Here is a 25,760-nt window from a genome sequence, read left to right on the forward strand (position 1 = left end):
TAGTGAGTGTGTGCATGTATATGTTATGTATGTGTGTGTGTTTTAAACAGGACAAGGAACAGGAGCTGTTACATTTGTGGAATGTCTAGTCATTAGGCTGACATCAGGGCAGGCGAGTGTTTCGGGTGCGTGTACCAAATCATAATTGAGGCCTCAGCTGCGTTGAGGCCAGTGGGCTGTATCTTGTATGTTTTTCTGCATTTACTTTCAAGAAAATGTTCTAACTTAAATCCCTATTGCTTCATCCCCTCGCCAAGAAGCATCTCTCTGGGGCCCAGTTTAGAAGCAATATTAATCCTCAATTTTCTTGCAAACCACTCAGAGGCTTCAGTTATCCAGTTCAGTGCTCACAAAGAAAAATACAGACACAAACATGACAACCGCACTACCCATGTAATTACAGCTCCAAGATGCACAATTCCAAGCCCTGTTCCTGTAAACACACAATTTCTCCAGTCACAGCCACACACCATTTGCCTCTATCATTAAGGTCTCTTATCAAAATCTTCAAAGCACTCGTGGAGTAAGGGGCAAAAGAGCATGAGTGAGGGAATACACTTTAGCAGTAGGCTGCTCAGCTACAGAAAAAAAGGGTGTTAGACTGAAAATCAAATGCTCTCTTTCCCTGTAATCACAGACTAATTCAGCAATAAATGTTCGAATACTCTTGGTCAGAATGAACTACAAGCTATACATCAGTCTAAGTGTCTTATACTTGATGGACACCATCACCGACAAATACTGCTGAAAGAGGTTGCTTGGGGAAGAAAATTAAGTTTCTTTGGGGATTCTTACTTAAAGACTACCTTTCTCCCTATCTAGTATTGCAGAGGAGTTCCAGGGTGCTGCGAACAATTAATGTGCCCGGCTGCTAACTGAAAGTTTGGAGGTTTGAGTCCACCCAAAGGCACCTGGAAGAAAGACCTGCTGATCTACTTCCAAAATATCAGCCACTGAAAACCCTATGGATCACAGTGTCACCTAAGTCAGAGCTGACTCGATGGCAACTGTTAAAGTGTTGCAGAAGTGTGAAGGAAAGGCAGTGAAACCAGTGTTTTTTCACGTCCTTTCTAGGCCCTGGTGGTATAGTGGTTGAGAGGTACGGCTGCTAACCAAAAGGTGAGCAGTTCGAATCCACCAGGCGCTCCTTGGGAACCCTATGGGGCAATTCTACTCTGTCCTATAGGGTTGCCGTGAGTCAGAATCGATTCTACAGCAATGAGTTTGGGTTTTTTTTTTTTTTTTCAGTCTGAGAATGACATGAAAATTAGGTTTCAGCACATTCTTTGTTTTGTCACACCCTGGGGTTCTCCGAACTAAAAATGCATTCTGAGTTTCTATCCCTATTCGAAGAGCATTCAAGGTCAAATCCTGACACTGGGCCCTGAGACTTCCCTGTATCAGTACAGCTTCACCTCCACCTGGACTCTGCCGGGAGAAAGACACAAGGGATCAAGGCATGCTGCTCCTGAACCTATTCTCAAAAAAAAAAAAAAAAAATCCAAAGATGCAAGTTCAGATGGAAAACTACGTGTTCTCATCTAAATCAATGTAACCTTCCCTTAACTGGTTTACAGTATGTCACCAAAGGTGAGGCAGAATTAGCATTTAGCAAATGGTGAGGTTCACAGTCTTCCTCCTCCTCGTGTTCCCCAGTCGCACCCACCAGAACACTGAGAATTAGGGACCCAATATCAGTTTGCTAAGCAGACAGGGGTCCATTCAGATAAGTGAAAATCAAACAGGACTTGATATACATACAGAAGCAACTTTCAGATTCTGGCCACGATTCCCAAAAAACTGGCCAACAGCCTGGCCCTCTAGAATTTCTATAAAGAGTCTAAGTGGTGTCATTTGGTTGAAAGGGGATGCAGTGGGTTTTTACACTTTTTTTTTTTTTTTTTTACCATGCCCCAGAGTAAGAAATATATTTTAGACATGTAGTCAGTACATACAAAACACAGACAAATGAAACATGTTTCATGACACAATACTTACTAGGTTATAGTGCACTTGGCTATTTTCTATTGACTGTTACAATAAAGGTAAAAGAGCTGGTTATGACCCACTTAAATGACTTCATGACCCACTTGTGAATAGAGAGCAGCAATTTGCAAAAAACAAAACAAACAAAAAAACATGCAAGAAGCTTCATCTTGAAGTTCTCTACTCGTAGTTAAACTGCTTAAGCATCTGAGGTGGTTTAGGCAGGCATTGAGCAGAAAGATGTGGCAGTCTGTTTCCGTAAAGATTTACAGCCTTGGAAACCCTATGGGGCAGCTCTACTCTGTCTTATAAGGTCACTACGAGTCAGAATCGACTCGAGGGCAGTGGGTTTGGTTTGGTTTTTGGTTAGGAAGGCACTGAGATGAGGGGAGGCCTAAAGCGCTGGTCATGAGGGATGTTTAGTTTGAGAGTAGCATAGAGAAAAATGAAGATACCAGTGACTTTTTGACTAGGGGCCCCTCTACCTCCCAATACTGTACTTATCAGGGGGAAGGGGAACAGGAAAACCAGGGGTCCCAGTTGAAAACTAAGACGGCATACAGAAAATTAGAAGAATACCAAAACCAAGAGCAAATGGCTTGGGTACCTTAAAATAAACTACTAGATTTAAGTTTCCCCACACAAAGCTCTCTAATTGGAAAATAAGATTACATCACAAATGCCTAAAATGTGACGCAAAGCCAAAGAGTAGTTATATTATTCTTTCTTCCTGAGGTGATGGTTCCCGTATGAGTCAATGAGTAATTGAGAATAAAATGAATTTTTTTTTTCTAGTATTATCTTGTAACTGCAACAATATTATTTAATTCACTAATTTCAGCTTTCTGGATCATTTCAGGTTAAAAATATCTAGGTTTACCATAAACATATCTCCAAGTTTTAAAAAAATAATTACATCTATATCCTACTGTGTTAACAAGCGTCATTTGTATATAGCTAATTATAGAAAGGTTATACGTAAATAAGTAACTTTTATTTTTTGCCTCTATTCAGAAAAATAATTTTATGCAGTTCTGAAAGACAAAACTCAAAACTTGGAAAACAAAATTAAAAAAATTCTACCATCAGGAATGGAAATCAGCACACCCATTAGAAGATTTAAAAGAAAGAACTGCCATGTCAAGAGTTTCAGTTGTAAGGGAAAACTTAAAGCACAGACTTCATAACCACTTGTTCTCCATTTCTCCAGGCAACTGATTCACATTTACCACAGAAACATCAACTGGCAGATAACTAACTGGTGAAAGTGATGTGGGATTGTAGAGATTATGTGGGTCTAGGGATCCCTGGTGGAACGGTGGTTAAGAGCTCGGCTGCTAACCAAAAGGTCAGCAGTTTGAATACATCAGCCACTCCTTGGAAATCCTATGGGCCAGTTCCACTCGGCTCTATAGGGTTGCTATGAGTCAGTCGACTCATCCGCAATGCGTTTTGGTTTTTCGTTTAGGAATCTTATGCTATTTCAGTGGCTTTAATTTAAAGTTTCCTGTAGGAAAAATCACTTATCAAATGTAGTATAAATGGTTGAGTAAGCACAGCCTTTGAAATAGATTTAGCAAATTCAACTTCATCTCATAATGGATTATCATTAGCGAGGCATGAGCTTATATGATTGGTTAATTAAGTAGAACCAGTATAATGACTTGGGTTAAATAAAATGCAACATTTTTTATTCATCAAACCCCAATCGCATCTCAGAAATAGAAGTTATCATCTTCCTACCCATTTTCCCTTATTTCCTTATTCCTCAACGTCTCACCCCAATGCAACGTGAGCTCCAAAGGAAAGTACAGCATCTCCAAGCTGGAGAGAATGTCACTACCTTAGCATCACTGAAAATACAAAAAAAGTGTCTCCTGAAACCCAGGAGAATATTTTATTTCCCACTATGCTGCTATGTCTAGCATATACAAGCCCCAACCCATGATTACAGACACAGGCTGTTTATGCTGCTTTTGATTTATATGAGTCTGAGAGTCAATGCTGCCTACTGCCAGCACAGATTTTTGCATTTTTATAGCAAATAGGAATTAGTTTTCTCTCACATGCCATTGACATGGGTAACATTATACATAACTACACACTTAGGAATGCCAGCTTTGTCTGATATTCTAATGTGGCAAATTTGAGGCCAAAAGGAGAAAAGGATTGTCCAGCAAACAATACACTGATGACTTCTTGAAAGAAAGGAAAAAAAAAAAAAAAGGCGCTTTGCCACAATCTGAGTGGCATTCTAACAATGTAAAGAAATAGGTCTTGAGCTTCAGTCCACTCCAGGGTGGACTACATTTTTCCCAAACTGTGCTAGTCAGGAATCCTGGAAGAGAACCAGATCCTTCTAGAGCATGTGGGTAGGAGGAAAGGGGGGATGCTGGGTGGCCAAACCCTCTAGCTCCCAAAACAGGAAATACAGTTATGGATGTGGTTCTCTTGGGTGAACTTCAAACCGAAGATTTAAAATTTCAAAGATCTGACAGGACACAAAACAGAAGTTTTTTCGTTTGTTTTTAAAGTTTTTATTGTTCCCAACATTAATAACATTAATTAGTATTGGAATATCTCCCATCCTATCTCACCGTGCTTTCTAACTCTGAGTGGCCACACCTCTTTGTTTTCCTCTGACTCATTTTAACTCACTTAACTGTTCATTTTAACTGCTTCCTCTGAAAATCCCTAGTGTGGGTCGGACACGCCTCCTAGAGCTTCCACAGCACTGGAAAGGGCTCTGTCCTAAAACCTGTCCCACTCTCCTACAGTTTTGCAAGTATCTGCCAGTGGTCTGCCACCCTAGCTGGACTGTGTGCTCCTCAAGGGCAGCAGCTATGCCTCGTTCATCTAAATCTCCCCAGCACACTGGGTCTGGCACATAATAGACAACTGCTGAATGTATAAACAGAGATGAATGATGCAACCACTGTCACGTCACCTTCAAAAGCAGAGTCATTTTTTTTTCTTTTTTTTATTGTTCTTTAGATGAAGGTTTACAGAACTAGTTTCTTATCAAACAGAAAAGTAGAGTCATTTTTAACGCAATCTGGGTATTTATAATTCCTGCCATAAGCAAATTAGAAAACTTTAGCATTTGTTAAATAAAACAAGAAGCAAGGAATCAAGACAAAAAAAATTTTTTTTATTGTGCTTTAAGTGAAAGTTTACAAATCAAGTTAGTCTCTCATACAAAAACTTATACACACCTTGCTATGTATTCCTAGCTGCTCTCCCCGTAATGAGACAGCACACTCTTCCTCTTCACCCTGTATTCTCTGGGTCCATTCAACCACATCCTGTCCCTCTCTGCCTTCTCATCTCGCCTCCAGACAGGAGCTCCCCACATAGTCTCACGTGTCTACTTGAGCCAAGAAGCTAACTCCTCACCAGTATCATTTCTGTCTTACAGTCCAGTCCAATGCCTGTCTGAAGAGCTGGTTTCGGGAATGATTCCAGTCTTGGGCTAACAGAAGGTCTGGAGACCATGACCTCCGAGGTCCATCTAGTCTCAGTCATACCAATAAGTCTGGTCTTTTTACTAGAACTTGAGATCTGCATCCCACGGCTCTTCTGCTCCTTCAGGGATTCTCTGTTGTGTTCCTTGTCAGGGCAGTCATCAGTTGTAGCCAGGCACCATCTAGTTCTTCTGGTCTCAGGCTGACGTAGTCTCTGATTTGTGTGACCCTTTCTGTCTCTTGGGCTCATAATTACCCTGTGTCTTTGGTGTTCCTCATTCTCCTTTGCTTCAGGTAGGTTGAGACCAATTGATGCATTTTAGACGGCCACTTGCTAGTGTTTAAGACCCCAGATGCCACTCTCCAAAGTACGAAGTAGAGTGTTTTTTTTAATACATTTTGTTATGCCAATTGACCCAGATATCCCCTAAAACCATGGTCCCTAGACCCCTGTCCCTGCTAATCTGGCCTTCAAAGTATTCAGCTGTATTCAGGAAACTTCTTTGCTTTTAGTTTAGTCCAGTTGTGCTGACCTCTCCTTATTGTGTGTTGTCTTTCCCTTCACCTAAAATAGTTCTTGTCTACTATCTAATTAGTGAATACCCCTCTTCCTCCCTCTCCATCCTCATAACCATCAAATAATATTTTTTTCTCTGTTTAAACTATTTCTTGAGTTCTTGTAATAGTGGTCCCATATAATATTTGTCCTTTTGCAACTAATTTCACTCAGCATAATGCCTTCCAGATTCACCCATGTTATGAGATGTTTCACGGATTCATCGTTGCTCTTAATTGTTGCATAGTATTCCATTGTGTGAATATACCATAATTTATTTACCCATTCATCCATTGATGGGCACCTTGGTTATGTCCATCTTTTTGCTATTGTAAACAGTGCTGCAATGAACATGGGTGTGCACGTATCTGTTCGTGTGAAGGCTCTTATTTCTCTAGGATATATTTCAAGGCGCGGGATTGCTAGATCCTACGGTAATTCCATTTCTAGCTTTTTAAGGAAGTGCCAAATCAATTTCCAAAGTGGTTGTACCATTTTACATCCCCACCAGCATTGTATAAGTGTTCCAGTCTCTCGACAACCTCTCCAATACTTATTATTTTGTGTTTTTTGGATTAATGCCAGCCTTGTTGGCGTGAGATGATATCTCATTGTAGTTTTGATTTGCATTTCTCTAATGGCTAATGATGGTGAGCATTTCCTCATGTATCTGTTAGCCGCCTGAATGTCTTTGGTGAAGTCCCTGTTCATAACCTTTGCCCATTTTTTTAATTGGTTATTTATCTTTTTGTTGTTCAGTTTTTGCAGTATCATGTAGATTTTAGAGATCAGATGCTGACTGGATTTGTCGTCGCCAAAACTAAAAACTAAACTTTTTCCCAGTCTGTAGGTAATCTTTTTACTCTTTTGGTCAAGTCTTTGGACGAGCATAAGGGTTGGATTTTTAGGAACTCCCAGTTATCTAGTTTCTCTTCTGGTGTTTGTGCATTGTTAGTAATGTTCTGTATATTGTTTATGCCATGTATTAGGGCTCCTAGCATTGTCCCTATTTTTTTTACCATGATCTTTATTTTTTTAAATTTTATATTTAGGTCTTTGATCATTTTGAGTTAGTTTTTGTGCATGGTGTGAGGTAGGGGTCTTGTTTCATTTATTTGCAGATGGATATCCAGTTATGCCAGCACCATTTGTTAAAGAGACTGTCTTTTCCCCATTTAACAGACTTTGGGCCTTTGCCAAATATCACCTGCTCATATGTGGATGGATTTATGTGTGGATTCTCAATTCTGTTCCATTGATCTATGTATCTGTTGTTGTACAAGTACCAGGCTGTTTTGACTACTGTGGCAATATAATAGGTTCTAAAATCAGGTAGTGTGAGGCCTCCCACTTTGTTCTTCTTTTTCAGTAATGCTTTACTTATCAGGGGCCTCTTTCCCTTCTATATGAAGTTGGTGATTTATTTCTCCATCTTATTAAAAAATGTCATTGAAATTTGGATCGGGATTGCATTGTATCTATAGATTGCTTTGTGTAGAATAGATATTTTTACAATGTTGAGTCTTCCTATCCATGAGCTAGGTATGTTTTTCTACTTATGTAGGTCTCTTTTGGTTCCTTGCAGTAGTGTCTTATAGTTTTCTTTGTATAGGTCTTTTATGTCTCTGGGTAGATTTATTCCTAAGTATTTTATCTTCTTGGGGGCTATGGTAAATGGTATTGATTTGGTAATTTCCTCTTTGACATTCTCTTTGTTGATGTAGAAGAATCCAACTGATTTTTGTATGTTTATCTCATATCCTGATACTGTGCTGAACTCTTCTATCAGTTTCAGTAGTTTTCTTGAGGATTCTTTAGGGTTTTCTGTGCACAAGATCATGTCATCTTCAAATATACTTTTCTTTCTTCCTTACCAATCTGGATGCCCTTTATTTCTTTATCTAGCCTAATTGCTCTGGCTAGGACTAATTGCTCTGGCTAGGACCTCCAGCACAATGTTGAATAAGAGTGATGATAAAGGCCATCCTTGTCTGGTGTTCGTTCTCAAGGGGAATGCTTTCAGTCTATCTCCATTTAGGATGATGTTGGCTGTTGGCTTTGTATAAAAGGCAAAAATATTTTTAATGAAGGCAAAGGTTTATTTACTTACACACAGTCAAATCAAGCAAAATATTGGTGTACACATTTTCACTGGAATGACAACTTGCCCCTACAAGGCCATCCAGCTGTGAAAGTAGCTTAAAAGTTGTACTCCCTTTGATTTGCTAACCTACACTAGTCAGGTCCTAGCTCACACTGATTTGTTGTGCAACATTAAACCATCCCTGTAACAGGTTGTACTGTGACCTTTGCATTCTGCTATGCCAATTCCTCTTGTCATAATTGCTGGGATGATCTAGACATTAGAAAGTAGAGTCTGGTGATTTATTTCTTTCTGTGTGATGCTCCTACTGCTTCAGCACTCAGCTCCAGGAAGACAATGTACATTATTAAATTATTTGACAAAGACAGAGTGAACCAGGATGGCATTATACACACACATGTTTAAACAAGATGTGTGTTTGAGATTACTCCTGCTTGTCCATTTGAATAAAAAGTGCCTGTTTATGAAATAAGCCTAAGGATGTTGACAAATTTAAATTTAATTCCTAACATCAGGTTAGGGAAAGCAATAGAAGCTAACATCAAAGGTCAGGTGACCATTTTGATGAAACAATGGGAAATTTAGTTATGGTAAATAAATATTCATTGATTACCTGGGGTGCACAAAGCACTGTGTCCTATATAAGAAATAAATGAAGCATTTTTTTTCTAATTAAGGTTTTAATTATTTTATCTTTAATTACGATACCTCCTGGAAAAGGGGAATGAACACTACCAGACATCCAGATCTTAAGACAAAAAGCAAACATCCTTTCTGAAGTGGTTACTGATTTTAATAGCAAAGGCTCATGAAATAAATAATAACCAGCATTCATTTTTTAAACATGCATCTCCAAATTTATATTGAGGCTCATAAGAGGCCATGCATAATTTACTTATGATGCAAAGGCAGTGGCAGTTAAATCTGTTTGTTCAAAAGTCTTAAGTATATTTCTCTGTGGTTGTGATTTATGATAATGGGTGGATTCCTACCGTTACTGTAATTAGACTAATTTTGAAGAAAACTGAGCTCGATAAGAATTCAGATACACACGAAAGCAATTTCCCAGCTATCTGAAATACAAGGGATGTATCCCTGCCTTTTTAGTCTTCTAATGATACTTTAATGATTCTAAGAATCTCTGCAGAAAACACATTTTCAGCTTATAGTATCTAATAGAAGTCACTCCCTACTTTGAGTTTTATTCTTTATTGTCAAGGCTTTCAAGATCAACTGCTTAAGAATAGATTACATTACTGGATGCATCCCAGTCTTTGAAACATATCACCATCCAAAGTTCATTGCCAAAGCCATGTAGAAGAGTCAAAAAAGAAACATTTTGAAAAGGAGCAGTTGTTCTAAGCAGTTGGAGGTGACGATTTATCAAGAACCGTTAATCTGCTGCCATATGAAGAGCCTCCAGTGTGTTCACTTTCCATCTCGGTAAGAGTTAGGGAATTTCTAATTATGGTTTACGGCAGTTTTCTCGCCTGAAGTTAAACAGAAGTTTGGGGAAATGCATGCATTTAAAAAAAAAATCGTATACTCTGCTGGTAAGTAAGATACAATTATGTCTACTTATCTTGCACAAGCTGTGCCTAGCAATTTAGAGGATTCATGTGAATGACTGAATTATTAGTTTTACTAAAACAAAAATCTTCTACTCCCATTTATGAGAGATGAGAAGTGAAAGGACTTACAGTTGTCCCTCAGTACCCCGCCCATACCAAAATCTGAGGATGCTTAAGTCCCTTACATAAAATGGCAGAGTATTTGCATATAACCTAAGCACATCTTCCTATATACTTTAAATCATCTCTACATTACTTGAAATAGCTAACACAATGTAAATGCTACGTAAGTAGTTGTTATACAGTACTGTGTTTAGGGAATAATGGCAAGGCATGAGGTGAACAGTGCTCAAACAAGGAGTGCTGGAGAGAGGCTGAGGATCTGTGAAATGGTGGGAGGCTACCGCAGGGTATGTCTACACATCACTTCATTCTCATGGATTTAGCGTAGTGCTCAATGTGCAAAAAATTCAAGTTTTGCTTTTAGGAACTTTTTTTTTCCTTGAGTATTTTCGAGCCTCGGTTGCTTGAATCCGCAGATGCGGAACCCGCAGATACAGAGGGCCAACTGTGCTTAGACAACGTCCAAGTTAGACTGTATATTGTTAGTGTGTAAAATGAGATTCAGATAGTTATTTTGTATCCATTTAATATTCTGTTATGATTAACTAAAACTAGCAGCAATCACTTCAAGCAAAAATGACCCGGTATTTTCATAAATACCTCAGTTCTGCCACTTATTAACTATGTGGGTTTGGACAAGTTACTTAACCTGTTACCTGGGCCTCCGTTTCCTTATCTTTTAAACAGGCTAATAATAACATCATTTTTTAGTATTCTTGGGAGGATTAATTATGACAATGTATAAAGAGTATGTGCATGCATGCAAACACACATACATAAAAATATATAAACTTGGCACATGTTCCTTACTGTCATTAGACATGATCCTGATGTTCACCTTGGCTTCGGGATCAACGAAATTATTATTATTTTTTCTAACCAAGGAATAAACCCAGGAGCAAGATGTGTAGATCCTAATAGTTAATTGGGGACGCTTCTACCCAAATATATATTGCTAACTTCCTCCATTTATGCCCCCATTCTTTATTCTACTTTGAGGATTTATTTCCTTGTGCTTAGCACTGCCTTCTTCCTAAAGTGCTCCCTACAAATGCAAACACTCCAGGAAAGGATAATTAAAGCCATTATTACCTTTGTGTAAATGCATTTGTGTGGTTTTCCTCCTAGAGGGAATATCCCACATATTAACACTTAGTACCTAGGAAAGGCTCTGAAAGAGGGGTCAAAGGGCACATAATATATTTCACAATTCTGCCTGAGTAAGCTTTGTCAGTTGATCATTTATTAGGTACTAAGAACATTTTGAAAAGAAACACAAGAAAACTTTTAAGGAGGGGACGGGATTGCCAGGGTGCAAAGGTACAGGGAAGAGACTTTTACTGCATACCCTCTGTTATTTTTGAATTTGGTACTACAGGCACATAGAAGTTATACAAAAAATTAAATAAAAAAAAAATAATCCTCACACCCTATCATTTGTCCTACTTCAGCTCTTTAATATTTGTTTATAGGACTTTGACATTTAGAAGGCAATACTAAGTTTACCTTTTTTTTCTTAAACATAAAAAAAAAAGGATTCATTTAAAACATGACAGGCTTCTCAAAGCCAATTTATCTTCAATGTATTAAATGCATTAAAAATACTTACATTTTTGAAGGCAGAGTTGTTAGACAATTAATATTATTTGTGGACATTCTGTATATACAGTTTCTTTAATTAGAAATTAAGTTTCTGGTAGACATTGCCTGTGTTTTATTAATCTTTGGAGACACCATCATAATGAACATTGAGCCTTCAAGGAAGAAGCACTGCCTTGAGTTCAGTTCTCAGTCCTTCTAAGAAAGAAAAATCATTAAACTTAACAGGATGTTTTGATTAAGAATGAACTTCACAGAATTTTGTTTAAGAAAAGGAAAAAGAAGAAAAGAAAAAAAAGCAACAACAACCAGAGAAAGTTATAAACCACTTATACTTATAGGGTTGCTATGAGTTGGTATCAACTCGACAGCAGCGGGTTTGGTTTTCGGGTTATACTTATAATCAAACTTTTGGGACTCTACTTATGGGAAATGCATGCAAAATACTGAATATGTCATAAGGAGACAGGACTAAGGTGGGCCTAAAATCATGGGGAGATTTGTTCAACAAAATATTTGCTGAATAATTACTGCATGCAAGGTCCTGGGAATAAAGTATTGAACAATGCATACATGATCCCTGCTCTCACATTTTGTACATAGTAGGGGATACAGGAAGGTATACAGGCAATTACCATATGGCATGACAAATATCACACAAGGAAATGCAGTGGGTTATAAAAAAAAAAAAGGAGAACCAATCCCATGCTTGGGAAGGTGATGTCTAATAGCAGTGGTTGGACTTTGGAGTCCTGCACACCTGAGTTCAACCTGGATCCACTGCTAACTAACTCTCCAATCTTGGTCAAGTTACTTAATCTCTCTAAGCCTTAGTTTCATTGACTATAATGAACATATATAAGGAATAATGGTACTGTACAGTATCAAACTCAAAGGGTTGATGTCAGGATTAAATTAAATACACATCATAAATCTGGCACATTGCCTGGCAAATGGCAAGCACCCAACAAATATTAGTATTAATATTAATGATAATAGTAAGCTGAGACTCAAGCATAAATAGGAACTGCTAGGTAAAAGGAAGGAGGAGGGGATTGAGAAAGGATGTGCCAGACAAAGGAGAAATACATACTAAGGCCCAGAGAAGCATGGTGAGCTTGAGTGAAAAAAAAAAAAAAGAGTTGGGAGGTGGCTGGGTTTAGGTGGGTTCTAGCGGCTGGAGATGAAGGTAAAGCTGGAAAGGCAAGCAGAGCCTAGTTCATCAGGTTTATCTTAGTATAATGGGGGCCCAACAAGAATTTCAATGAGAGGAAGGATATGATCAGGTTTGAGTTTTAAAAAGACCACCTTAGCTACAGTGTGGAGAATGGAATGGAGAGTGAGGACACTGGAGGCAAGGAGTTCAGTGATAACAGTTTTAAAATAATGCCTTGGCTGTTGTGGAATTTCACAGGAAGGCAGGTGAAAAAAAACATACAGCAATGTAAGGCGGGCCCTGAGGTAACTACAGTAAAACCTGCAAAAGCCAGAACCTGCGTAAGGCAGAAACCTGTCAGAGAAGGAAAACGAAAATATTTTTCACTAAGACAAGTGATAGAAAAGTGGTAAGAAAACTGTGCCCTATCAAAGGTGGAAAACTTGTGAGACCCGGAAAAAGAAGGCAGTCCCACCAAGTTCTGGCTCTCACAGGTTTCACTGTACCAGCTTGTCCATGTTAGCTAATTAGCATTTCATTCATTCACTCAACAAGCATTTATTAACAACTTATCTTTTTTTTTTATTACCAAGGCACTGAGCTGGTGCTCTGAGAGGTATCAGTGTGTTGCCCTGTATGGACTTCTTCTCCAGAAACACGCAGTCCTACAAAGACTGCCCATATTCCTCTACCTGGCAGGAAGGTCTTTTACCCTGATGACCAAGATCATGTGCAATAGGGAAAGGCCACACGTCAGGGGGGACCCAAGCTGGGAAGCAGTGCCATGCAGTCAATTAGAAAGGAACCTAAAGCGTGCAGAAAGCTCCCCTGCACCCTGGGAACAGAAATTGCCACTGTAACTACATCAATGTACCATGGACTTCTTACTACCCAAGAAATACATCTTCCATGACTCACTGTAAATGAATAATAATAATCAACATTCATTAAATGTCCCACCTTATAAATTTTAGATGGATTAATAATATATTAGAACAGCTTTGTAAAACAGGTATTATTATGGCCACCTTACAGGTGAGAAAACTGAGGCAAGAGATGTTTTCCTAAGGTGGCGAAATTAGAAAGTGGTGGTGCTGAGATCCAATTTGATGTTTGTATCCACTACGCTCTGACACTTCTGCCAGCGGGCCACCAGGCTGATATAAGAATGAAGCCAATTTAAAATGTAAGCCTCATAATCTGGGCAGGGAAGAAAGATCACTGACCATTTTACTATCAGGAAAGGCAAAAATTTGGTATGTTTTGTTATAGGAATAAAATGAAATAGGTAAATAAATATGTGTGATGGTCTCTTAAAAGGAAACTGGACTATCCCCATCGAAATGAGTACTGTTTTGGAACCCAAAAAATAAAAAAACCAAACCCGTTGCCCTCGGGTAGATTCCGACTCATAGCGATCCTACAGGACAGAGTAGAACTGCCCCATAGGGTTTCCAAGGAATGCCTGGTGGATTTTAAACTGCTGACCTTTTGGTTAGCAGCTGAGCTCTTAACCACTACAACAGCAGGGTTTCCTCGTTTTGGAAGTAAACCCACTGCTGTGGAGTCGATTCACCTATTTTACTCTTGCCAAGCACAAACCGCAGCTCTGCCCTATACCTAGAACATATACAAAGTATTCAAATAGGGTTACATTCTTTGTCAGTTAAAAATAGAGTGGAGCTGTATCTCTTTGTTGTTAAGCTGTTGAAGTTTTATAAATATTTTGGTTATTACATTCTTATCAGATATATGATTTCTGAAGATATTCTCTCAGTTGGAAGTTTGTCTTTTCGCCTTTTTGGTAAAATCTTTTGATGAACAAAAGTTTTTCGTTTTTATGAGATCCCATTTATTCAGCCTTTTGCTGTTTGTGCTTTTGTTGTTATATTAGATAATCCATTATTAAAAGCTAGGAGCCCTGGTGGTGCAATGGTAAGGAACTATGACTGCTAACAAAAACGTTGGCAGTTCAAATCCACCAGCTGCTCCTTGGAAACCCTATGGAGCAGTTCTACTCTGTCCTATAGGGTCACTATGAGTCAGAATCGACTCAGCAATGGGGTGGGTTTATTATTATTATTAAAAAGCTAGGCCTGGTAGCCTTGCCCCTGCATTTTCTTCTAAGAGTTTTATGGTTTTAATTTTCATGTTTAGGTCTTTAATCTACTTTGGAATTTGCTTTCATGTGTGGTGTGAGGCATGTATCCTATTCCATTTTTTCTGCATGTGGAAATCCAATTTTCTAACACTATTTATTGAAGAAACTCTTCTTTCTCCATCGAACGGACTTAGCACCCTTGTCAAAAATCAGTTGACCACAGACGTGTGGTTTTATTTCTAAACTCTAAACTCTATTCCATTGGTCTGTGTGTCTGTTGTTATACCAGTACCAGGCTATTTTCATTACTGTAGCTGTATAATATGTTTTAAAATCAAGAAGTGTGAGTCCTCCTACTTTGTTCTTCTCTTTCAACATTGCTTTAGCTATTCAGGGCCTCTTACCATTCCATATAAAGTTGAGAAATGATTTTTCCATTTCTGTAAAGAAGAGTGTTGGAATGTTGATTGGGATTGTGTTGAATCTATAGATTCCTCTGGACAGTACTGACATCTTAACAATTTTAAAGTCTTCCAATCCAGGAGCCTGGAACATCTTTCCATTTATTTAAGTCTTTAATCTCTTTCAGCAGTGCTTTATAATTTTCATTGTATAAACCTTTCACGTCCCTGGTTAAATTCCTAGGTATTTTATTCTCTTAGATGCTATTGTAAATGGAATCGTTTCCCTAATTTCCTTTCAGATTTCTGATTGCTGGTGTATAGAAAGACAACTGATTTTTGTTTGTTGACTCTGTACCCTGCAACTTTGCTAAATTTCTCTATTAACTCTAGAAACTTTCTTGATGGTTGATTACCTGAGACTATTGCCCTGAGATAATATTTAAACCATAAACCAAAATTATCCCCTGAAGTTTGGCTTAACTAGTAAAGAATGTTTGCCTTGAGCACTGAGCTCTTTCAAGATCTCCCTGTATGGGATCAAACTGACAATAGCAACTTAAATATTAGATGGGAAACTTAGGGGGCAGTGAGTTTATGTTAATGAAGGAGAAGCAACTCAGAAAAAAACGGGGGTAAAAATGGTTGCACAGCCTGAAGACTATAATCAATGTCACCGAATTGTACACGCAAAAAATGCTGAATTGGTGTATGTTCTGTATATATTCTCAACAACAAAAAATTACTAAAAAAAAAAAAATAGAGTGGGGCACCTCACAGATTCAAAGATGGAGAGGCACAGCAAAGGAACTAGAAGGGCTAAGAGAATGAAACCTGTTACTCTTTTGGTTTTCTGCTAACGGAGGGTGAAAAAAGGGTGATTTATCTCAGTGAGAAATAGATGGAATACGCTTATTCTCTGAGACCACACAAGGTTCCATCAGCCAAGTAGTGGAGCATGTGTAGAATAAACAAATTTCAATCATAAACTCTTCGAGGTGTTTCCGGTGTGAAGTGAACAATAATAATTACCTAAATCTCCGGATATGAAGGAAACCATCAGCTCCTTGGATCCACTGGATGCCAATAGCAACATGGTGTCTTGAGCCTGGGCTCTTAATGGGCAATGAGAAGAATCCCAGGACAGATGGCATTTTAAATCCAATTTTACTCTATTTGTCTCTGCACTGACCTACACTGTGTTTAAAGCAATCACAGCCATTTTCACAACCTGCAATATTTTAAAGTAGTCCCTATGCCTCAAGAACACAATAAGCTCTCTTAATTGCTATGAGTTAAAAAGAGAGAGAGAATAAAAATTATGGAATTTGCGAAACAATCATTTCTAACCTAACACCCACAAACTCAACACCCCACACTTACGTACAGCTTTTTTAACCTAGGCCATTCATTCGCACATTTATCATAGCTCACCAACAAAACAAAACACTCACTCTTCTTACATTAATTCAACTGCCAGTCCCGTTCTGCGGGACTCACTTGCAATCACTGAAAAGTAACTCGGGACACCCCTAGATCTGTGAGCACTGACACCCCGTTTATTCATCTCGCCCGCTCTGCTACCAGAGGCAGGCCGGACTTGGGGGCTTCAGTGTCACTGACTGAAACCTCCGCCCAGCCTCCGCCCGCCCACTGGGGGCGGCACCCCTTCCTGTCCACACTTAGACCAGGAAACACTCAGTTGTATTGTCTTTGTTGGTGTTGTTTAATCTTTACTAATAAAAATGCTTGTGAGATGGATTCCCCACTCCACCCACCTGCCCGAGTCCGCACACTCACTCAATCGGATCGTCTCGAAGGCACCAAACTGTGCCGACAGACAGCAGGGAGGCGTGAACAATGAACTTGTCCCTGACTCTCTCTCTCACCCGCGTCCCAAAATGGGAAGTTTTGAACTAGCCCGGGTGCCAGTTCCGCGATTCCCCGGGCAACTCGGCCGAGGGCGGCGGGGAGGGCCTGGCGCGCGCCCCCGGCCGCGCCCCTCGCGTCCCCCGGCGGACAGTTACCTCCTTCCTCCGGCTCGGCGCCCCGGGTCGGGTGATAAGGGCCGTCTCCTCGCACACTACGGCCACGTCCTCCACGAACACGCAGTCCGGAAGGCTCTCGTCGGCCGGCAGCTCCACCACCTGCAGCCCCAGCTTGCTGCCCAACACACCCACGTAGAGCTGGTGCTGCCGCTCCGCGCGGGCGAAATCCACCTCCTCGCCCTTGGCGCTCCTCAGCGCGTGCTGGACGAGGGACTCGGGCAGCGCCCGTACCACGGCGTGGGTGGCCCGGCCGAAGACGGCGGGATGGCCGAGCCCTGCCATGGCTCCTGGAGGCGACAAGGAGGCGGTGCGGAGCGCGGCGGCAGGTTCCTCCCGCAGCAGAGCGCACTGAGCCTACGAGCGCCCGGCGGCTTCTCTTGGCAGCGGGTGAATGTGGTGCAGAAGGAGACCGGCTCGCGCCCGGAGTCCTGCCCGCGCGACTGAGCATGCCCAGAGCTCCGGGCGCCGGCCCGCGCGCATCCCGCGCGCCGACTCCAGAGCTCCCGGTTTTTGCGGCAGCCGAGGTGGGAGCTGTAGCCGGGGACCCAGCAAGGAGCGGGGCTTGGGAAGGCAGCTGAGAAAGCGATGAGGGCAGGAGGTGTGCGCAGGTGAGGGGACCTTGACCAAAAGTCACCCCTACCTGGACCTGTATTCCGCTGCAAGGTGCACATTTCACATCGCCCCCAAAACGGACTTGCCGAGCAGGCAATGATCTGGACAGAGCCACTCTGGAGGGTTTTTTTTTTTTTTTTTTTTTGTCAAGAGGCGAGGGATGAGATGATCCTGTTGTGGGTAAATACTTTGACCTTACCCTCCTCTCTCGCACTCTTATTCCGGGTTGCCCAGCACATGGTATCATCCGCTGGGCTCCTAGTGTGAGAATCTGTCTTTGCGCTCAAGTCCACCTTACCTGAGCTTTCTCTAAAAATGACTTCTCGCCCCATGTGAGACCAGAGATTTATAAAAAGAACGTACTTCTTTCCATGGGGGAGCGGTGGAGACACATGTGGAGAGAGAAACACAAACAGTATTTCAAGGACAATCAGGTCTCACGAACAATGATACTGGCGTGTTTTCCTCCAAGACCCACAGAGATGAAGAAGCAAGGAAGGAGTAAGTGGGTTTTTTCCCACAATCCGTACGTGCTCACCTTGCGCAGTGTCAAACGTGGGTTTCTGCCCTCCTTGGCCTTCCCCTCGCTCCCGTGGAGACTCCGCTGGAAAAAAAAAAAGTCCTGTGGTATTTGTTGAACATTTCTTTTTCCATACCCCTTAGAATGGGCATCCTTTTATAATGGCACTAACCTCTATTTCCCTCCCATATATCCCAGACTAAATAACCTATGGGTTCTGCCCTTTTTTTGGGGGGGGGAGGGGGAAGAGAAGATCCTAAGAACCAGGTTCTAACTCCAAAATAATCTCAGATAATAGCCTCCTTTCCTCACCGTTCTGTAGGACAGTTCTAATTTAAAGGCTAGTGAAATCACAGAACGTTAGATTTGAGTGGGACTTTGGAACCCTCGTTTCACTTCCTACCCAATGTTCTTAAATTCCAGCTAAAGCATCTATGGCAGTTACCCAATCTTTACTTGAACACTTAAAATTCACAAAGTCTATTCCACTTTAGAAGAGCTATATTGGTTTAAAAAAAAGTCGTCTTCATTTTGAGCTTAAATCCCTATATATTTAGCCCATTGGTGCCAGTTCTGCCTTCTGACACTGCCTATGATGCTTGCATTCTTTCACAAGACAGCATTCACATATCAGAAGATAGTTTTGATATTTATTCTCCCTAACACCCCCCTCCCATACTGACCCCTTCCAGACCTTTGACCTGAACCACCAAAAGTAATGATTTGGTTTCTAGTCCCTTCAACATTCTGGTCATTTTCCTTTGGATACACACCAGTTTGCCTGTATCCCTTTTAAATCATGGTTTCTGGAAAGAAAGCAATTCTTCCTGTGTGGTCTGACCAGCACCAGTAGAGCAGCACCCTTGTTCCAGATGGTAGACTTCTAGTAACACTGCCTAAAAGTGTATTAGCTTTTTTGGTGGCCCAATGCCAAGGCTTAGGGCAAAACTTTATTTGCCAGTACTCTAATCCCAGCAAGAAATGTAGGCTTCTAGGAGAATATGTGCCTGAGGATCCTGGAATGGCTGGCTGTCCCAGCTGAGCCCAAAGATGATGTGATCTACCTTCTCTCCCTCCTTTCCTCCAAAGATTACTTGAATTTACCCAGATAACATGGCATCTCCCAGCTTCAGAAATGAGAAGTCTGAAGTGAAGGACAGGAGTACCTGGGTGGTGCAAATGGTTAACATGCTGGGCTACAAACCTAAAGGTTGGCGGTTTGAGTCCACCCAGAGGTACCTCAGAAGAAAGGTCTGGCAACCTAATTCTGAAAAATCCACCATCAAAAACCCTACAGAGCACAGTTCTACTCTGATACAACGAGGTTGCCATGAGTTGGAATCAATTTGACAGCAACTAACAAAAACAAGTGAAATACAGTGACCCTGACACTGGAGATTAGAACCAAAAGTAAGACAGCAAATCTTTAAGACTTACTGGGTTCCACTTCTGAGGCAAAACTTTTAGGGAACTCAGGCTTCCCTATTGGAACCAGTTTAGCATCAGAAATTACTTATTGATGTCCTCAGACAAGAGATTCACACCAATGTTACAAGAGAAAATAAACCCACATGCTGAACTTGCTCAGATTAAAATATGGGACCTCATTCCTCCCTTTGCTGTGGACTTTACCCCCATTGAGGCTTCATCCCAGTCCCAGTTGCCTCCATCTAGCAACCTCATTCATGCCTGTGTCATGTTGGAGCCTCAGAACTTCAACTGCGCCCTAGTGCCTGGAGCCTAACTAAGGACAGAGCCCTGAGTATCACTCTGGGCTCATGTCAACCTAGCACCCAATTAAAACCTGCAAGTTTGTCCCTCCAAATTGGTGTTAGCCTTGTACTTCCATGCTGAAATTGGGCATCTCATTTTTTTAAACCTAATCATGGAGTTATCCCTATTAAATATTATCTGCTTCGTTCCAACTTGTCTAGTTTTGATACTGTCATCTCGTGCATAATTTATTACTTCCAGTTTTGTGTCATCTGAGATTTGATAAGGCTGCCTTCTGTCTCCTCCAAGCAGTTGTCAAAAAGTGTTAGAATGTATACAATTGGTGAAAAGAATAATAATCCAGTAAATTATAGTTTACATGCCTTCTCGCTTAGGCAATGAAGGACTTTTTTTTTTTTTTTAAGGAAAATGGACTTTGTTGAGCCTAATACATTTATACACTCATTTCTCCCACAAATATTTCTTGAAAATTCCCAAGGGTATAATACCATTATGCACTTTAGAGTCACACAAAAAGCATAAAAACGTGATCTTTTTTTAACTTTGAGGAACTCACAATCTCATTGGGAAAACAAAGCATACAGAATTGGAGCTATGATAGAGGCACTTAAGAGATATAGATAACAGAGTGCTACAGGAAGCTGAGGGAACAAGATATCAATGTGGCTGAAGGAAGTGGAAGAAAGATGCTTGAAGCCGATTAGACTTGGTCTAGGCCTTGAATAACATTTAGGATGTGGGTAATTAGGAGACAGTGAGAATCGTAAGGAAAAGTATGTGCAAAAGCCAGAGGCATGTTCAAGGGACATAGACCAGCACAATTCATGTATGTATTGGTTAAGGTAACTCTAGCTGATATAACAAAACTACTCCATCAAGTATAATGGTATAAAATTGATAGAGGTTTATCGTGTGTTCACTTAAATTCTTACACACACGTTCCTGATTGGTATATGACTCTTCTCCAGGCAAAGATCCAGGGATCCATTCGTCTTCCATTTTGTGACTCCAGCTCTTCAACATATAGCATCCAAGTTCGTCATGCTCACCTTCCTTACACTGAAAGAAAGCAAAAGAGCATGCAGCCTCACATGTGAAAGGTTTAATGGGTCAGATCTGGAAATAATATATATCACTTCTGCTCAGATTCCACTGGCTAGAACTCAGTCACATGACTACAATAACCGCAAGGAAAGCTGGAAAATATAGTGTTATCGTGGGCCCAGAAAGAAGAGGAAGTAGGTTAAGGAAACAGCTAGCTGGTTTTTGCTCCAGAGTACAATAGAGAAAATGGGAAATAAAGCTAGAAATGAGGGTTCAACTTTCATTACGTGAGCAATGGAGAGACATGTAAAGTGGAGATTAACAGTGTAGAGTCTGGAGCCAGACTTTGTGGCTGGAAGCTTGGCTTGGCTATTTTCTTGTTGTGTGATCTTAGACATGTAACTTAAAAGCTCTTTGTCTCAATTTCGTTGTCATCTCTAAAATGGGAAATGATGATCTCATTATTATAGAATTACATAAATGTTACATTAATACATGTAAAACCCAAAACCAAAACCATTGCCTTTGAATCGATTCCGACTCATGGTGACCCTATAGGACAGAGTGGAACTGCCCCACAGGGTTTCCAAGGGGCACTCGGTGAATTCAAACTGCCAAACTTTTGGTTCGCAGCTGTAGCACTTAACCACTACACCACCAGGGTTTCCAAATACATGTAAAGTACTTTAAAAGTGCTTAGAATAATACCTATCCCATGATAAACACTCAATAAATGTTATCCACTGACATTTTTGAACAGAAGGCTTTGAACACTATTTTCTACCAAAGGTCAAACCACAAGTCCGTCTCCACTGAATTATTAGAGTTATACAGGTATCCTAATGTTTTGTTTTGTTTTTACGAGAACTCGTGGCCTTCAGCTAGACTGACAGACCAAATCTTGCTCCTAAGTGCAACCACGTACAGTTGCTGTTGAGTTGATTCTGACTCATGGCAACCCCAAGTGTGTCAGAGTAGAACTGTGCTCCATAGGGTTTTGATGGCTGATTTTTCAGAAGTAGAACACCAGACCTTTCTTCCGAGGTGCCTCTGTGTGAGTTGGAATCAACTTGACACCATACACATGCACACACACACACACACGCACTCAAACCTCTAACCTTTTGGTTAGCAGCAGAATGCATAAGTTGTTTGCACTACCCAGGGACTCCGTAGGTGTAATCATGGATTCAGTAAGTATTTATTGAACTTTTGCCATATGCCAGGCATGATGCTATGCACTGGGAATGTAATCGTGAATGACGATGTGGGGCCTATGATCAAATTAAGGAGCCCTGATGGCTCGGTGGTTAAGCACTCCGCTGCTAACTAAAAGGTTGGCAATTTGAACCACCAGTCACTCCGTGGGAGAAAGATGTGGCAGTCTGCTTACATAAAGATTACAGTCTTGGAAACTCTTTGGGGCGGTTCTAATCTGTCCTATAGGGTCACTATAAGTCGAAATCCACTCTACGGAAATGAGTTTATGGTCAAATTGCCTCTTTTGCTCTTGCAGGCATTTCAGCACCTTTGCAGCCAGTTCCTTGTTTAAAGCCCTTCTGTTTGAAATACCAATTCGAAATGTCCATTTCTACCACCCTGCATACCCAAATCCTTCAAATAAGAAAACACAAAGTGTCTAGCACAATAATGGGTATTTTGTAAGTACTCAATAAATGCTACTAGTTCTTCAACACTCAGTCTGCTCAGTTCTCCACCCACTGCCACGCAAGTAACATTTCCCTTTTCTGAATTCCTGTGACCTTTCTATGTTTCTCTCTTGTTCTATTTATTACTTTCTACTAGTTCAGTGTAATAACCCATAGATGCCAGTCATCTACCTCATTACAACCGTATTAGGGGCTAATGAGATCATCAAAGTATGCTGAAAAGTATAAAAGCCCTGTATAAATGTATTGAATTTTAACAAGTTTGTGTTGTATAACATGATACACAGAGGTTGGTGTGGCCCCGGACTTCAATAACAACTCTTTCTTTCAGTTTCTCAGAGCTTTTTGCAACGTTACCTTCCAGCAGTATTTTTTATGACTATTTTATACTCAAATGAATGTTTGTGGGGAAGAAATAGCTTGGGGTAAAGCACTTCCAAATGTTAAGTAATCTAAATGTTAAAAAAAAAATAGTTCTCTAGAGTTAAAATTTGTGTATATATATATTTTTCTGTACGTGTGTGTGTGTACACATACACACCCCATGGTTCTGATAAGCTCTCTTCATTTCCTTGTGAAATAAAGTTGTTTCATTTTCTTATGAAGAACAAGGAAATGTTAGTTTTGCAATAACAAGGAATCACGGTGGTTGCTCTTGTGGAATCAACACACAATTATTTTAACAGTAGTGGTGCACATATGTTCCATGGGCCCTTCTTCACTGTTTTCCTTCTTTGTTTCAATGACATAGCTCTCTCTTTCCTCTCTCTCTCTTCTTTTTATTTTATTTTTATTGTGCTTTAGGTGAAAATTTACAAATCAAGTCAGTCTCTCATACAAAAATTTGTATACACCTTGCTATGTACTCCTAGCTGCTCTCCCCCTAATGAGACAGCACACTCCTCTCTCTACCCTGTATTCCCCATGTCCAATTCCCTCTCTCTTGATTGCTTTTCCTCTTTATTCCTCCCTTTAAATGCTGGTGTTTCCCAGAGTTCTGTAGCCTCACCCTCTTTTCTTCCAACCTTATATGTCCCCTCCAATGGATGAACCCATGTCTTCATATGTCTCCACAACACCAGCAATGCTGAAATCTTCATTTCAGTTCTGTCTTCTCTCCTGAACTTCAGAACTGCCTAGAAGATACCCCTGTTTGGCTGCTCCACTGGCATCCCAAAATCAGCATGCCCAAATGTGAACTCATTATGTTCTGCCCTGTCTGGCTCCTTCTCCTCTCCATTCCTATTCCATTCACACAGGTAGTTGGCCCAAGCTTCACTTTCTCTCTTGCTTCCACATTTAATTAATCACTGTGTTCTGACAGATCAATCTCCTTAAAATGGCTCAAACCCATCCATGTCTCTCCATCCACTCTGCCGCCACCAAGTCCAGAAGGTCATTATTAGCATCCTAGGTTACTGCAACAGCCATCCTATCCAGAGTGGCCTTTATATGCTGCAAATATGACCATATTTCTCTCTTGCCTAAATCCTCCAACGGTTTCCCAGGAACCCCTAGAATGAAGTCTAAATGTCCTGCCATGGCCCTCAAGACCCCACAGGATGTGGTCTCTGCCTACCCTCCATCCTCATGAGAGTTCCCAATTCCAAACCAGTTGTCTTTGTCACTCTTACCTGGGCCTCTGTGCCTGGAATGTGCTTGGCTAACTCTTAATCCTCCTTCGAGATTCATGGAAGGCATCAGGCTTCCCAAGAAGCTTTCCCCAGGCCTCCAGGCTCATGAGATACACCGGAATCCCTATTTTTACTCCTGTCATATGCTGCTGTGTTACTTGCCAGTCTAAAGGGCTCTTGGTAGGCAGACACATATTTTTATTGCTGAATCCTCAATTCAGGTGTTTGGAGAATGGCTTATTTAAAGCAACGGATGACATTCATCTCTCCCTACTCTTATCAACCTGCCTTCATAACAATAGGTCTTAGATCTTATAAAATAGAGGAATTATGCCAGGCCCCCCAAATCTATGATTCTATTGCTTTATATGGCTGTTAATTGCTGTGGGGTAGTGGAGAGTTCAAGGCCTGGGTTTGAATCCTGCCTGTGTGACAGCTGTGTAATCTTGTACAATTTGCTTAAACTTTCTGGACTTCAGACCCTCATGTGTAAAATGGGGACAGTAATACCAACCTTACGTGGGTATGGTAAGAATTAAATAAAATAAACTTAGACAACATAGGAGACATTAATAGCTTCTCCCTCTCCCTCCCACTTGTTAAGAGCAAGGGCTATAGTCAAAAAGACTTTTGTTCAAATCCTGGCTCCATCACTTACTATCTGTTCAAGATTAGTCAATCAACTTTATCTGCTGAGCTTCAGTTTTTTTTTTTTTTAATTTTCAAAACAGAGATGACATCAACCTCATGGTGTTGTTATAAGTAGTAATAGAAATGATGCAGGTAAAGCTTTGCAGCACAGATACAGTAAGTGCTCAACAAATGTTAGTGGCTGCTATGATGATGAGGATAATGATGAAGATGATGATGGTAATGATGAAAGAGGAGAAATAAGACAAAGGAGGAGGAGAAGGAGAATAGAGAAAAGAAGATTCGTAAAGCCTGAAAATAGTCGGCTCTCAACGAAAGTCATTCCCTTTACTTGTTCCTGTTCTATTCATGGGTGGGGGAGCTTCTTTACCCATTCAGCGGTCAAATCTCATTACAACAAAATTGTTCTCAAATTCTTCTGCTGAATGGGAATCTCCTTATACTGAAGAGTGCTGAAAATTTACTCAAGCGATTAACATTTTAAATAACTGTGGTTATATTCCATAAGCTTGACAATGTACAGGTCTAACTCAGAATTAAGGATTATTTAAAAAATTGTATCGGATTACTTTTTCACACCTTTTTTTTCTGCTAAAACTGACATAAAATTATAGTGGTGGTGGTGGCGGGGACCCATAAATTGGAACCTGCATCATGGGTAGATGAGGGGGTTTGCAAGCTTCTGGTGGTTTTATGGAGAAAGCCTCACCACCCTCATTACCTGAACTCTTACCTCAGTGGTAATTGCTACACAGTTCCTTACCCTACCTGTCTTAGTCATCTAGT

General features: G+C 40.6%; 1 protein-coding gene across 4 annotated transcripts in view; it reads right to left on the minus strand.

Moving 5' to 3' along the window:
* DDAH1 (dimethylarginine dimethylaminohydrolase 1) overlaps positions 1 to 25,760 on the minus strand; it is a 175,144-nt gene that overhangs the window by 146,873 nt on the left and 2,511 nt on the right. Inside the window, exons 2-3 of one of the 4 annotated variants that reach the window (XM_064282183.1) lie at positions 20,908 to 21,034; positions 18,260 to 18,325 (exon numbers count right to left, since the gene is read on the minus strand). Coding sequence is in view for 1 of the 4 variants with exons in the window: in XM_003411208.4 (XP_003411256.2) it covers positions 17,089 to 17,391 (303 nt within the window). In the remaining 3 variants the exon portion in view is untranslated. Of the gene's footprint in view, positions 1 to 17,088; positions 17,538 to 18,259; positions 21,035 to 25,760 lie in introns of those variants that run through there. The other 3 variants (XM_064282182.1, XM_003411208.4, XM_064282184.1) reach the window with 3 other exon arrangements.

This window comes from Loxodonta africana, chromosome 3, assembly GCF_030014295.1.
Source record: "Loxodonta africana isolate mLoxAfr1 chromosome 3, mLoxAfr1.hap2, whole genome shotgun sequence".
Taxonomy (NCBI): domain Eukaryota; kingdom Metazoa; phylum Chordata; class Mammalia; order Proboscidea; family Elephantidae; genus Loxodonta; species Loxodonta africana.